Genomic DNA, 16,405 nt, shown 5'->3' on the forward strand with positions numbered 1-16,405 from the left:
CATCGGGCTCATCCCTGGCCTCTCTCTCTCTCCATCGGGCTCATCCCTGGCCTCTCTCTCTCTCCATCGGGCTCATCCATGACCTCTCTCTCTCTCTCCATCAGACTCATCCCTGGCCTCTCTCTCTCTCTCCATCAGGCTCATCCCTGGCCTCTCTCTCTCTCCATCGGGCTCATCCATGACCTCTCTCTCTCTCTCCATCAGACTCATCCCTGGCCTCTCTCTCTCTCCATCGGGCTCATCCATGACCTCTCTCTCTCTCTCCATCAGACTCATCCCTGGCCTCTCTCTCTCTCTCCATCAGGCTCATCCCTGGCCTCTCTCTCTCTCCATCGGGCTCCTCCCTGGCCTCTCTCTCTCTCTCCATCGGGCTCATCCCTGGCCTCTCTCTCTCTCTCCATCGGGCTCATCCCTGGCCTCTCTCTCGCTCTCTCCATCGGGCTCATCCCTGGCCTCTCTCTCTCTCTCTCCATCAAGCTCATCTTGGCCTCTCTCTCTCTCTCTCTCCATCAAGCTCATCCCTGGCCTCTCTCTCTCTCTCCATCAAGCTCATCTTGGCCTCTCTCTCTCTCTCTCTCCATCAAGCTCATCCCTGGCCTCTCTCTCTCTCTCCATCAGGCTCCTCCCTGGCCTCTCTCTCTCTCCATCGGGCTCATCCCTGGCCTCTCTCTCTCTCTCCATCGGGCTCATCCCTGGCCTCTCTCTCTCTCTCTCCATCAAGCTCATCTTGGCCTCTCTCTCTCTCTCTCTCCATCAGGCTCATCCCTGGCCTCTCTCTCTCTCCATCGGGCTCATCCCTGGCCTCTCTCTCTCCACCGGGCTCCTCCCTGGCCTCTCTCTCTCTCCATCGGGCTCCTCCCTGGCCTCTCTCTCTCTCCATCAAGCTCATCTTGGCCTCTCTCTCTCTCTCTCTCCATCAGACTCATCCCTGGCCTCTCTCTCTCTCTCCATCAGACTCATCCCTGGCCTCTCTCTCTCCACCGGGCTCCTCCCTGGCCTCTCTCTCTCTCCATCGGGCTCCTCCCTGGCCTCTCTCTCTCTCCATCAAGCTCATCTTGGCCTCTCTCTCTCTCTCTCCATCAGACTCATCCCTGGCCTCTCTCTCTCTCCCATCAGGCTCATCCCTGGCCTCTCTCTCTCCACCGGGCTCCTCCCTGGCCTCTCTCTCTCTCCATCGGGCTCCTCCCTGGCCTCTCTCTCTCTCCATCAAGCTCATCTTGGCCTCTCTCTCTCTCTCTCCATCAGACTCATCCCTGGCCTCTCTCTCTCTCCATCAGGCTCCTCCCTGGCCTCTCTCTCTCCATCGGGCTCCTCCCTGGCCTCTCTCTCTCTCTCCATCAGGCTCATCCCTGGCCTCTCTCTCTCCATCGGGCTCATCCCTGGCCTCTCTCTCTCTCTCCATCGGGCTCATCCCTGGCCTCTCTCTCTCCATCGGGCTCATCCCTGGCCTCTCTCTCTCTCTCCATCAGACTCATCCCTGGCCTCTCTCTCTCTCTCCATCAGGCTCATCCCTGGCCTCTCTCTCTCTCCATCAAGCTCATCTTGGCCTCTCTCTCTCTCTCTCTCCATCGGGCTCATCCCTGGCCTCTCTCTCGCTCTCTCCATCGGGCTCATCCCTGGCCTCCCTCTCTCTCTTTTTGGTCCTTCATTCGGTCTTCTTTTCACTTCCTCCTTATGGAGCCTTCGTACGGCTGACCGTCCTTTTACTCCCCCCTCCTCAATATACCTTCTTTCGCTCTAGTTCCGGCTAATTGTTTTCCCCCACTCTCTCTTTTCATGGCTTCCATAGGGTTGTCTGCTTTTGTAAGCTACCATATTAGGATTTATGACTCTCTCTCGACTGGGCCTTGGCTCCAAAAACCTCAAAGTCTGGGCCTGGGTGTTACTTTTCACTGGTCAACCCAAGCATACTTAAACGATGCAGAGAGAGACAAACAAAAGCTGTCTGAAAGCAAGGAAATTGAACTGGTTTTGGAGAAGGGGGTGGGATGGAGAGTTAGTGGGAAGCCAGTGAACAGAGGAGGTTGCTAGTTTGGAAGGAATGTTGGTGTTTACTCTTAAACCCCCCCCCCCCCCCAGTCTCCTGTTCCTATCCCTGAACCACAGTCCTCAATGGAGGCTCTTGGCAGCCTCACTTTACAGGGCTATGCAAAAACTCACACCAGCTTTTTAAACCAGGCCCAGACCTGCCTGTTCATCACAAACAGCCCAATGTCTCACACTGGGGCCTCAAAGACAAATACATAAAGCACCCACTCCTCTGCCTCGGTCCACGTGGCCCCGCTGCTCAAACACACTCTGGCCCTGGCGTTTGAACAGAGTCAACCTCAGCAGGCGCTAGCCAAGAATGCTAACCGTTTGCTCTTTAACTTGGCGAGAGGTCGACGAATAGGCCGTCAGCACAAAATCCGTCTTACAGGAGACACACGGCTACCCGTCTTAAATGGCTCGCACAGACTATAAAAGGGGAAAACAAAAAGACACACAACTACTCCTGTAATTTGAACCGCTCAAAACAAACAGTGAAAGGCAGCTGCTACAACAGACTCCTGGCCACGTCATCCAGAGTACGCTAATCTTGGCAGCAGGTACACTATCTGCTAGAAAGTTAAATAAAGAACAGCTGAAAAGAGGAGAAGAATCAGAAGCTGTTCAAATATCAGGTGTGCAGCAGGCCCGGAGTGATGTTGTATAACAGGGGAACCTCTGTCATCAGGCTGATACTGTTATTGTCATCCTGTGACTGTCGTCCCTCCCTGCCTGCCCCAGTAGCCTCCACTGTCCTGCTGAGATTGCTTTTCTTCCTGGCCACCAGTAGCCCGTGGCAAAGGGTCTGTGTGTGTGCTCATGTGTGTGTTTGTGTGCGTCTGTGCTGCAGTGTGCAGCGGGCGGCTGAGGATCAGCCCAGGCGGAGAGCAGATGTTGTCATGACACCTGACCTCGGGAGCAGACACCACTCTGGGGGGTTTCTCCACTGTTGGGCCAATCTGCCATCTGTCACTCTCGGAGGTCACCATGCACAGAAAGGCACTGTGCTTTGAAGACACCCTGGCATGCAGACGTAGACATGAACACACACACGCATATATAGATGCACACACACACACGCACAGAGACGTACAGGCTCCACTCTTCAATACCAGCCTACGACAGCCATGCAGCCTACCTATGTTCACCATTTACCTACAGTATTGTAGTGTAGTTTCTCTAAAAGGGTCAGACACACAGTGCTGACTAACTGTAATTAGCACAGTGGCCGTCCTATCGCATCTGACCACTGAACATCAGCCGTCCTTTTCTATTAATTTCCTGACGATTCGGGGAATGTTGAATCGCAACACTCGGCAGATAACTGCAGACGGGGGATGTTTAGGTTGGTCTGTCTGCGCTATAAGACAAAAAGAACACTTGACTGTTCCAATGAAATGTTCACCACGACACCATGAAGATTTTGAGAATTTAACCTCAACACAGAATCGAGAAAGTGACAAACCTGACCATTTTGGGCCTGGAGCTAATTCAGTTTTTTTTTTCACAGTCCATCTCTCTTTTACTTGCCTCCTACCACCTCTCTCTAAACTGCCTCAGCCTGGAGTCAAACTCCAACTCAACAGCCTGGAGTCAAACTCTACTAGGAACACTTTTTTCCCCTGCCTTGTTTTTCTCCACTCTCATTTCCTGGCTGTTTGGTGTCTGTGTCTCTGCTAAGTATCCTTTAGTCTGGTCTGATCTGTCTGAAAGCACCCCCCCCCCCCCCCCCGGGGCTGTGGTGCTGTGCCTCAGCCCCCCTCTCTCTCTCTACTCGTAGCTTCCCAGCCCACATCTGGTAGTGTTCATTAGAGGCCTGTTTATTTGGCCCTATTACTGACAGAGCCCATGGGAAAGGAACCACTCCCCCAGAGACACAACACAGAACAAGGGGCAGGAGGAGAGGCAGGGGATGCAGGCAGAGGCAGAAGGGAGATAGGAGGTGCAGGGGAGTTATGGCGAGACAGGAACAGGGACAGGGAAGGAGGCTGCCTGGGGGATTTCTGACTCATGCTGCCTTCTCCTAATGACTGGTGGTGGTGTTGCTACTGCCTAGCCTGCTGCTTTACGAGACTGGGATCCTCTTAAGTGATTAAATGTGGCTGAAGGTGTGTGACACGGAAGCAGACCCTGACGGAGTAGTTACTGTACAGAGCTCAGTGTTGTGTTTGGTTGAGGTCTACCTATGAGAACATTTTATGAAGTTTAGGTGACTCAAACAGATGCTATTGGCTTTAGTTTAGACATAATTTCAGACCAATTTAAAAACGTTTTTTAAAGGACCTCCTTATCACTCCATCCAGAAGAAAGCCATTCACTTATGTTTTGTGTTGTCTTTGTGAGGAGTATCCTGTGTGAATTTGTGTGTGTGAAAGTTCATAGAACACCTGCCGCTGTGAGGCAGTCTTCTGTTTGGAGTTGAATGCGAAAACCACAAGTAATCATGGGTATTATGGAGTGTGCTGCCTTGTGGGTAATGCAAGCCCCTTTTAGTTGTTCAGTTATGATCCACAGACAGACAGGTGGTCGGGCACAAATTCATCAAATGAGGAAATGCTCCTCTATTGTTGTTTTCTCCCATGCCTCGCTGCACACGCGCACACACACAGATGGCCTCGCTGCCAGTCATATTAGCCGGTGATCAAAATGTATGTGATTTTTCTTTGTTACGTGTCACCCTTCAGACTCAAATATCTCTAATCCACAGCGCTGAAGTTCCCCAACGTCAAGTCGCTTCAATCAGTCAGAACAGAACAGTCAGCGGCTCAGTTCAGCCCCTCCTTTGCTCCACTGAGGTTTGTGCCAAAGGGAAGCCGACCCGGGCCCGGCAGCCCATGAAAGCCCAGGGCCCTGTGTGATGATATGATCACATACAATACAGCACCTTTTCTTCCCCCGGTCCTTCGAGGCTGTTTCCTGCGTCTGAATGAAAGGATGGGAGTGGGGGGGGGGGGGGGTGGACTAAAATGCAGGGATTCATCTGCCTCGTAGCAAACAGAGGTTGCATTGAAGCATCACTGGCCAGGACAAGGGCTGGCTTTCATTCATGAGTTTCAAGTTCTTATGGTGTCCACATCACCAACGAACTATCATGGTCCAAACACACCAAGACAGAAGATGCACGACAACACCTTTCCCCCTCAGGAGACTGAAAAGATTTTGCATGGATCCCCTGATCCCCCAAAAGTTCTACAGCTGCCCCCATCGAGAGCATTCTGACCGGTTGCATCACCGCCTGGTATGGCAACTGCTTGGCATCTGACCGTAAGGCGCTACAGAGGGTAGTGTGTGCGGCCCAGTACACCACTGGGGCCAAGCTTCCTGCCATCTAGGACCTCTATAATAAGCGGTGTCGAAGGAAGGTCCAAAAAACTGTCAAAGACTCCAGACTGTTCTCCCTGTTACTGCACGGCAAGCGGTACCGTAGCGCCAAGTCTAGGACCAAAAGGCTCCTTAACAGCTTCTACCCCCAAGCCATAAGACTGCTGAACAATTAATGAAATGGCCAGCCGGACTACCGAGTACCGGTCACTACCACACCACACATGCCAGGGAATGAATGGGTCTGCTTCTTATTTCACTTCAGTCAGAGAGTTTTAACACACACGTAGCTAGGCCATCTAGCTAGCTATCCAAAGGGGATTTCGTTAAAGCTTGGACAAACACTTGAGAGAATAATTATCCGAGGTTATATCAGTTCCAGCTCTTTGAATACAGTGCCTGCAGATTAGAACCTGTCATGGAAACCTTCGTCTCAGGTGCTAACTGGGCTATTTATGTCTTTCTGAAGGAGGGGAGACTGGCTGTTACTTCAGAAGACTTATTTCTCCAGGCAAGCAGGCTCGCAGACTGGCAGCACAGGGGACATCTATGCTAAGGTGTGACTCCCCAAATACTGAGGCCTCAACTCAGCATGCATCATCACATCAAGGACTTCTCATCAGGCAAAATGTATGCACTGGACACAACCTGAGTATAGGACAGGTTGATGAGTGACAGACAGACAGCAATATTGCTCAAAATACCCTGGCTCAGTCTCATCCATACCACATCACCTCCAAATCTCCCTTCTCCAGTGGGGGACTAAGCCCTCCTCTGAAGCACAAGAGGTCACGTGACTCACTGTATCAATTGCCGGTCCCCAAAAAAATACAGATATTTTGAGGAGTCTCTTCTGTTTTCCTGCCGACTGAGGCACAGTATGTGAAGCCCTCTCCAGACAGTGCATCTCTCATCTCCCTGGCTGAGGATCTGAAGCTAAGCCCCTTGATTCTAGCCATCCTAGAGTGTGGATCATATCTCTCTCTCTTGGGTTCTTATTGGCCCTACACTGCACTGCTTTCTGTTACTGTCATGTCAGCTTAGTAGATGAGAGGCCTCCTTCAGATAAACTACCCTGGCCTGCCCTGATCCTAGTAGCTCTCATTCACCAGTCCAGATATGAGGGAGGACCTCAGTATTCATGGCTTGGAATGTAAAGTAGGCAACCTACAGTACTACACTGAACAAAAATATAACCGCAACATGCAACCATTTCAACGATTTTACTGAGTTACAGTTCATATAAGAAAATCTGTCAATTGAAATAAATGAATTAGGCCCTAATCTATGGATTTCACATTACTGGGAATACAGATATGCATCTGTTGGTCACAGATACCTTTAAAAAAAGGTGTGACGACCATTTGCCTCATGCAGCGCGACACATGTCCTTCACATAGAGTTGATCAGGCTGTTGATTGTGCCCATGTGGAATGTTGTCCCACACCTGTGTAATGATGTGTAATGATCATTACACACCTGTGTAATGATCATGTTGGCAATCAGCTTCTTGATATGCCACAACTGCCAGGTAGATGGATGATCTTGGCAAATGAGAAATGCTCACTAACAGAGTTGTGTATGTGCACAAAAGTTCCATAGAAATACATTTGTTAAGCTTGTTTTTATTTCAGCTCATGAAACATGGGACCAACACTTCACATGTTGTGTTTATATTTTTGTTCAGTGGAAATAAAACTGAAGCATTGGATGCCACTGTACCTGGGACTACCACTTGTCTTGACTTCAGAGCGGCATTGTTTTAATTGAGGTGAAGGAAGGCCGAGATCCTGTCAGGAATGGGAACATGGCCGTGGAAATACACTTTCTGTATGCTCAGGGAAGGAATTTCATGGAGAGCATCAAAACATATAACGTAGCCTATATTATTCAGACAGGCTGCCACACAGACCGACGCCACCAGACCTCACCAACCTGCTCTCTTCTGCTCTCTCTCTCTCTCTCTCTCTCAATCTAAAGGGATTTATTGGCAAGGGAAACATATTTTTACATTGCCAAAGCAAGTTAAATAGATATTAAACAAAAGTGAAATAAACAATCCAAAACTAAACAGTAAACATTACACTCAAAATATCCAAAGGAATAGAGACATTTCAAATGTCTTAATATGGCTATATACAGTGCTGTAACAATGTGCAAATACTTCAAGTACAAAAGGGAAAATAAACATAAATATGGGCTGTATTTACAGTGTTGTTTGTTCTTCACTCGTTGCCCTTTTCTTGTTGCAACAGGTCACAAATCTTGCTGCTGTGATTGCAGACTGTGTTATTTCACCAAATAGATATGGGAGTTTATCAAAATTGGATGTGTTCTAGAATATTTTGTGGGTCTGTGTAATCTAAAGGAAATATGTGTCTCTAATATGGTCATACACTTGGTGGGAGGTTAGGAAGTGCAGCTCAGTTTCCACTAGAGGTCGACCGATTAATCGGAATTTCAAGTTTTCATAACAATCGGAAATCTGTATTTTTGGACACCGATTTGGCCCCCCAAAAATATCTATATTTTTTAGACGTTTATTTAACTAGTCAAGTCAGTTAAGAACACATTCTTATTTTCAATGGCGGCCTAGGAACGGTGGGTTAACTGCCTTGTTCAGGGGCAGAACGACAGATTATTACCTTGTCAGCTCGGGGATTCAATCTTGCAACCTTACGGTTAACTAGTCCAACACTCTAACCACCTGCCTTACATTCCACTCCACGAGTAGCCTGCCTATTACGCGAATGCAGTAAGAAGCCAAGGTAAGTTGCTAGCTAGCATTAAACTTATCTCATAAAAAACAAAATCAATCAATCATAATCACTAGTTAACTACACATGGTTGCATATAATCGATGCGGTGCGCATTCACAAAAAAGGACTGTCGTTGCTCCAACGTGTACCTAACCATAAACATCAATGCCTTTCTTAAAATCAATACACAAGTATATATTTTTAAACCTGCATATTTAGCTAAAAGAAATCCAGGTTAGTAGGCAATATTAACCAGGTGAAATTGTGTCACTTCTCTTGCGTTCATTGCAAGCAGAGTCAGGTATATGCAACAGTTTGGGCCGCCTGGCTCGTTGCGAACTAATTTGCCAGAATTTTACGTAATTATGACATAACATTGAAGGTTGTGCAATGTAACAGGAATATTTAGACTAATGGATGCCACCCGTTAGATAAAATACAGAACGGTTCCGTATTTCACTGAAAGAATAAACGTTTTGTTTTCAAGATGATAGTTTTCGGATTCGACCATATTAATGACCTAAGGCTCGTATTTCTGTGTGTTATTATGTTCTAATTAAGTCTATGATTTGATAGAGCAGTCTGACTGAGCGATGGTAGGCACCAGCAGGCTCGTAAGCATTCATTCAAACAGCACTTTCGTGCGTTTTGCCAGCAGCTCTTTGCAATGCTTCAAGCATTGTGCTGTTTATGACAACTCTCAAGTTTAGGCTGGTGTAACCGATTTGAAATGGCTAGCTAGTTAGCGGGGTGCGCGCTAATAGCGTTTCAAATGTCACTCGCTCTGAGACTTGGAGTAGTTGTTCCCCTTGCTCTGCGCTGCTTCGAGGGTGGCTGTTGTCGATGTGTTCCTGGTTTGAGCCCAGGTAGGAGCGAGGAGAGGGACGGAAGCTTTACACTGGCAATACTAAGGTGCCTATAAGAACATCCAATAGTCAAAGGTATATGAAATACAAATTGTATAGAGAGAAATAGTCTTATAATTCCTATTCCTATTCCTAACTACAACCTAAAACTTCTTACCTGGGAATATTGAAGACTCATGTTAAAAGGAACCACCAGCTTTCATAAGTTATCATGTTCTGAGCAAGGAACTTAAACGTTAGCTTTCTTACATGGCACACATTGCACTTCTCCGACACTTTGTTTTTGCATTATTTAAACCAAATTGAACATGTTTCATTATTTATTTGAGGCTAAATTCATTTTATTGATGCATTATATTAAGTTAAAATAAGTGTTCATTCAGTATTGTTGTAATTGTCATTATTACAAATAAATAAATAAAATAAATCAGCCGATTAATCGGTATCGGCGTTGAAAAATCATAATTGGTCGACATCTAGTTTCCACCTCATTTTGTGGCGGTGTGCACATAGCCTGTCTTCTCTTGAGAGTTAGGTCTCCCTCTCTCAGTAGCAATGCTCACTGAGTCTGTATCTCTCTCATCAAACCTCCAATATGAGGCCTTGGGGCTACTGTATCTTATGGGTTCATGTGTCTTCATTAGGCCTAACTTATAACCTGAAAAGACTGAAGAGATCATGCCAATTAACCCACCTGGATGTGGTTAGTCCTCCAGGCATTAACTTATGCTGTCAACAATTCAGTAGGACCTGCCACACAATTCTTTGATTTTGAAAAGACAAAGCAAGCCAGTTTAGCCTACATGGTGAGAAACGCTTGAACATTCAGTGGAAGATTGTGGAAAGAAACTAGCAGCGCTGTTGACATTAAGCCACGGTATTAGAATTGGATTAATCTGATAGGGTGCACTTTGCTTGCTCTGCTGAATGTTCCTATTTTAGTCATCATTTTTCACATCACAGCACTGTTTACAGTTTGTCCAAACATACTGTATACCCATAAACAAACATTTCCAGCATTGAACACTAGAGAAGACACAACACAACCTCTGACCTCTGCCTGTACATTCCAGACACATTGTGGGATTGTTAACTCTCGTTACCGTGGGATAATACAAAAAATGAAGGCATAGTAAAAGACACACAAAAGGAAGGCATAGTAAAAAATAAAAATATCAGCTCTCTCCAAAAAAATGTGGCACTCCAGTCTAGCAGGCCACTAATCACAATCTCCATGTTTAATTAGGAGAGTCTGAGGACAGTGGCAGGCACAATGATGGCTTTGTGGCCCAACAAGGGGGGTGAAACACTGCCAGACACAATTAAGATGTGGCCCAGAGCCAAAATGACTGCCTGGGCCTGCAGGAGCCAAGAGCCGACCTGCCCTGATTCATCGTCCAGTTTCATCCCACTCCACTACAGCTCAGTAAGGCAACACTGGCACTCAAATAACAGGCTGGAAACAGAGCCAATGTTCAGGTAGCCTTTGTGCAACAGGGCTAAGAGTGGTCAGGGGACAATAGAAGTTCTACATGTCGTTGATGTAGAAGAGCTACTGAACGCTTTGTATTGACCTGCTCATTTCACTTTAAAAATGGAGAACAACAACAACCTCAGATATGCATTACAACTTGTTTACTAATTTACAGTCTCTTTATGTATCTGTTCACAATTATGAAACCATCCAGTCTAATTACCCTCTACTTCCATCTGTCCTTCAGATGAAAATCTCTCAAGAGAGAGAAAGCCCATTCAACAATCAACAGGGGGACAAAACCCTTGAGCAGGGGGAGCGGGGGAAGGACAGGGGCTGCAGCCAGAACTCACTGGGAAGCATCACCCAGATTAGTCACACAGAATTCATCTGACTGGAGAACAATGGCCGCCAAGCTTCTGGCAAAGCCCAGCTGTCGCTCCGTGAAAGAAAAGAGAAACAAGATTTAGGACTAAGAGTGAGTGTCTCCAACAGAGACTTCTGCTGGAGAGAGGGGAGAGGTAACCTGCATTCAGTAGCAGTGGGCTGGGCTGAGCAGGCTGGGCTGAGCAGGCTGCGAGACACACAGACACAGCGACCCCCCCGGTGCAGTCCTCTTCAAAACCCACACATCTCATTCATTCGCTGGCCCAGGCCTAGGTTGGAATTGTCTTCCAAGAATAGGCATGTGCTCCTCTCTTAGACAACTGAAAATGCCTTCAGAGGCCCAAGCTCGGCCTCAACTCAACATGATACAATTAAACAACTTTCATGTTCTTGGATATGTCATTTGCTCTCTGGAATGTATAATGTGTATTTTATGCAGGGTTTTTCTGTGCATATTTACCTCATGTAAAGGGATTTGAAACTTACTTGCACTCTCCATTTCCGTCAGCCGTGGCCTCACACCTCCCCAGGTTCAAACACGACTCGGTGGACATAGAGCATCTTAGGCCTGCAAACAGAATGAGTCAATACAACATACACACACACCACACACACACACACAACCTCTTAATTATTTTCACAATTGAAGAGAAGATTTTGATATACAGTCATCAATGGATGGTTTTGGAAAAGCAACAAGACGTGAACAAAATAACATCCAAATGCTTGAGTATTAAACAACAGAAATATCCTTCATGATGATGATTGTAAGGACTAGGTGTGACTACTGCCACCTTGAAGTGCAGTTTGTGGTGAATGGGACTTGACACACTGGTAGGCGCATTCTTCCTTTTGCAGCTGTCCCAAAGAATGTACAATATTTGGGGAGTAACATAGCGCTGCAAAATGATTCTGTGTAACTCGACTCAAACCTGCCTCAATGGTTAAGGCTTGAATTGTCATATTCCTAGGCTGAACAGTGAACTTTCTTGCAAACGCAGAGTGAATGGCGCAAGCAGCATCTGTGAGCCGAGGGCACAACGGTTAGTGTTATCCAGGATCCTATGATGACAATACAATGTCCTGCCTGGCTATCTGTAAATACAAAATAAATGTGAAGGTGCAATATGCAGAAATCGCTCCACCATTTCCTGGTAGCAAAAATTCTAATTGTTTGCCTAATTTCAGTTTATGTGACAAGACAAGAATGTATAGTGTAGAAAATTGTACCATCTAAAGCGCTGTGAAATATATTTTCAATAACCAAAAATATTTTATTTTCAGCTGTTTGAAGCTGGTGTACAAAACCGAAAGTAAAACGTAAAAACGGAACTTAAGAACTGTAAGCATAGAATAGATCTACTGCTTCTTAGACTTGATTTCAATGAGAATGACAGATCTATAACTCACATTTCTATGTCAATTTGGTGGGGTCACCCACAAAGTCACATATCCTCCTGAGATCCATAATTTTTGTCCTCCAGTGGATATCAGATCTTGGTCCGTACCTGAGGCCATACAAGCCACTTTATTGAGTCCTGTTGTCCCCTTGAGAGGACATCCTTGCCAATTTTATCTTCCTGGTTCTAAAAATAATGTCTGCTTCACATTTTATGGAAATGTAAAAAGTGTGTATAATTATAAATTATTATTTTTGTGAGTTTGATATTTAAATTGTTTCTAGGAAGTGAACATCTCAGGAATAATTCAGTGAGTAGTCAGGACTGTGTCACGTTAAATAATAGTCAAATAAGAGCAGGACATGTCCTCTGTAGTGGACACCAGGATACCGCAACTATGTTTTTCACCTACTGTACCCATTGACTGTAATGTAAATGTTATCATATTTACGTCCTTATGACCAATAAAGAGGACAATTTTGCACTTCAAATAACTGATAAACAACATTTAAAAATAATAATAATCTTGGTGACATGTTTTCATTCTTCACCCCAAACACTTATTTTATGTAAAAAAATATTAACATGTATATACAGTACCAGTCAAAGGTTTGGACACACCTACTTATTCATGGGTTTTTCTTTATTAAGACATCAAAACCATGAAATAACACATAGGGAATCATGTTGTATCCAAAGAAAAGTGTTAAACAAATCAAAATATATTTTAGATTCTTCAAAGTTGCCGCCCATTGCCTTGATGACAGCTTTGCACGCTCTTGGTATTCTCTCAACCAGCTTCATGAGGAATGCTTTTCCAACTGTCTTGAATGAGTTCCCACATATGCTGAGCACTTCTTGGCTGCGTTTCCTTCACTCCGCGTTCAAACTCATCCCTAATCATCTCAATTGGGTTGAAGTCGGGTGATTGTGGAGGCCAGGTCATCTGATGCAGCACTCCATCACTCTCCTTCTTGGTCAAATAGCTCTTACACAACCTGGAGGTGTATTGGGTCATTGTCCTGTTGAAAAACAAATTATAGTCCCACTAAGCACAAACCAGATGGGTTGGCGAATTACTGCAAAATGCTGTGGTAGCCATGCTGGTTAAGTGTGCCTTGAATTATAAATAAATCACTGGCAGTGTCACCAGCAAAAGCACCCTCACACCTCCTCCTCCATGCTTCACGGTGGGAACTACACATGCGGATATCATCCGTTCACCTACTCTGCGTTCACAAAGACACGGCGGTTGGAACCAAAAATTTTACATTTGGACTCATCAGACCAAAGGACAGATTTCCACCGGTCTAATGTCCATTGCTCGTGTTTCTTAGCCCAAGCAAGTCTCTTCTTATTATTGATGTCCTTTAGTAGTGTTTTTTTTAACCAATTAAACCATGAAGGTCTGATTCATGCAGTCTCTGAACAGCTGATGTTGAGATGTGTCTGTTATTTATTTGGGCTGCAATCTGAGGTGCAGTTAACTCTAATGAACGTATTGCCTGCAGCAGAGGTAACTCTGGGTCTTCCTTTCCTGTGGCGGTCCTCATGAGAGCCAGTTTCATCATAGCACTTGATGGTTTTTGTGAATGCATTTGAAGAAACTTCAAAGTTCTCGAAATGTTCAGGATTGACTGACCTTCATCTCTTAAAGTAATGACGGACTGTCATTTCTCTTTGCTTATTTGAGCTGTTCTTGCCATAATATGACCACCCCTGCCTTGTCACAACAAAACTGATTGGCTCAAATGCATTACAAAGGAAAGAAATTCCACAAATGAACTTATAACAAGGCACAATTGTCAATTGAAACGCATTCCAGGTGACTACCTCATGAAGCTGGTTGTGAGAAGGCCAAGAGTGTGCAAAGCTGTCATCAAGGCAAAGGGTGGCTACTTTGAAGAATCTCAAATATAATATATATTTTGATTTGTTTAACACTTTTTGGTTACTACTTGATTCCATATGTGTTATTTCATAGTTTAGTGTTGATGTCTTCACTATTATTCTACAATGTAGAAAATAGTATATATGAAGAAAAACCCTTGAACGAGTAGTTGTGTCCAAACTTTTGACTGGTACTGGTATATATATATATCAGTACCATGCAGTTGAAGTCGGAAGTTTACATACACTTAGGTTAGAGTCATTAAAACTCGTTTTTCAACCAATCCACAAATTTCTTGTTAACAAACTATAGATTTTCCAAGTCGGTCAGGACATCTACTTTGTGCATGACACAAGTCATTTTTCCAACAATTGTTTACAGACAGATTATTTCACTTATAATTCACTGTATCACAATTCCAGTGGGTCAGAAGTTTACATACACTAAGTTGACTGTGCGTTTAAACAGAGATTAATGCATTTGGTGCAGAGATTAATTAATTTGGTGCGAAACGTGCAGATCAATCTCAGAACAATAGCAAAGGACCTTGTGAAGATGCTGGAGGAAACTGGTAGAAAAGTATCTATATCCACAGTAAAACGAGTTCTATATCGACATAACCTGAAAGGCCCCTCAGCATGGAAGAAGCCACTGCTCCAAAACCGCCATAAAAAAAGCCAGACTACAGTTTGCAACTGCACATGGGGACAAATATCGTAGTTTTTGGAGAAATGTCCTCTGGTCTGATGGAAAAAAATAGAACTGCTTGGCCATAATGACCATCGTTATGTTTGGAGGAAAAAGAGGGAAGTTTGCAAGTCGAAGAACACCATCTCAACTGTGAAGCACGGGAGTGGCAGCATCATGTTGTGTGGGTGCTTTGCTGCAGGAGGGACTGGTGCACTTCACCAAATAGATGACTTCATGAGGCAGGAAAATTGTGTGGATATATTGAAGCAACATCTCAAGATGTTAAAGCTTGGTCACAAAGGGGTGTTCCAAATGGACAATGACCCCAAGCATACTTCCAAAGTTGTGGCAAAATGGCATAAGGACAACAAAGTCAAGGTATTGGATTGGCCATCACAAAGCCCTGACCTCAATCCTATAGAAAATGTGTGGGCAGGCTACCCGAAACGTTTGACCCAAGTTAAACAGTTTAAAGTCAATGCTACCAAATACGAATTGAGTAATTTTCTCTACTATTATTCTGACATTTCACATTCTTAAAATGAAGTGGTGATGCTAACTGACCTAAAACTGGGAATTTTTACTAGGATTAAATGTCAGGAATTGTGAAAAACTGAGTTTAAATGTTTTTGGCTAAGGTGTATGTAAACTTCCGACTTCAGCTGTGATATCTATATCTGATGATATATATATATATATATATATTAGTGCACAGTAAATGCTGATATATATATAATCGGGTCTCATGAGCATATTGCAAAGAAAAAAAACTGATGCTGGAATATATTCTTAACTGTCACATTTTACGACGCAATTTTAAGTAATGCCCTCAAAAATAAGATGCCTTTGAAGTTCGAATGCAACAAGTGCAACATTCTGACATCGTTCTACAATCAATGTCACTTCTTCCCATTTGTTCTTCCCTGCACATCAGTATTTACTGTGCACTAATCTGATTTTATGAGTGAACTCATGGAAAACATCTACGTAATAAATGTACAATTTCACTTATTTTATGATTTTTTTATTCACTGTGTATCGAACAAAACACGGTTGACTATTGTTATTGCACTTACCTCGTGTTAGAGCAATAAGCGACAACAGGAAAGTTAGTTTCACAAAGAAATGATGCATTCCTTCTTTTCTGATTTAAAATTGATGTATAATTCCAATTGGGGTTATCATAGATCCTGTTAATTTTCCTCTTCGACAGTTTAAAAAAACGTCAAATTCATAATTTCATAGATCCAAAAAAGTAAACGTTTGCGGCGTGTCTCTAAACTTCATACATGCGATGTTTTCACTCCAGCTTCGGAGTTGTAAATGACTCAATTCCCGCAACCACATATAGGGGCGTTATGGTTCCGCGCCACTAGGTCTACTTCGCCCACGACAGCTATTCATTATTTTATTTAATCTATAAATTTTCTGAGGAGCAGTGGGAAAATACGCACACCCTGTAAAGCTATAAAAGTGGCACCTTTAAAAAAAATATATATATATATATATCCCAGGCGTTTCCCGTTGGTAGATTTATCACTGACAAAACAGATACTTTAAAGCGACAGTATGTAGAATTTCCAGTAAAT

The 16,405-nt window shown here is 44.4% G+C and overlaps 1 protein-coding gene across 2 annotated transcripts in view; it reads right to left on the reverse strand.

Moving 5' to 3' along the window:
- Window positions 1-16,121, reverse strand: part of LOC135514250 (neurogenic locus notch homolog protein 1-like) — a 51,375-nt gene extending 35,254 nt beyond the window's left edge. For both annotated transcript variants that reach the window (XM_064937597.1, XM_064937596.1), the window contains exons 1-2: window positions 15,893-16,121; window positions 11,322-11,403 (exon numbers count right to left, since the gene is read on the reverse strand). In XM_064937597.1, the coding sequence (XP_064793669.1) occupies window positions 11,322-11,403; window positions 15,893-15,950 (140 nt within the window). In that variant the 5' untranslated portion in view covers window positions 15,951-16,121. The remainder of the gene's footprint in view (window positions 1-11,321; window positions 11,404-15,892) is intronic.
- Window positions 16,122-16,405: the final 284 nt, after the last annotated feature.

This window comes from Oncorhynchus masou, chromosome 25 (assembly GCF_036934945.1).
Source record: "Oncorhynchus masou masou isolate Uvic2021 chromosome 25, UVic_Omas_1.1, whole genome shotgun sequence".
Classification (NCBI taxonomy): Eukaryota; Metazoa; Chordata; class Actinopteri; order Salmoniformes; family Salmonidae; genus Oncorhynchus; species Oncorhynchus masou.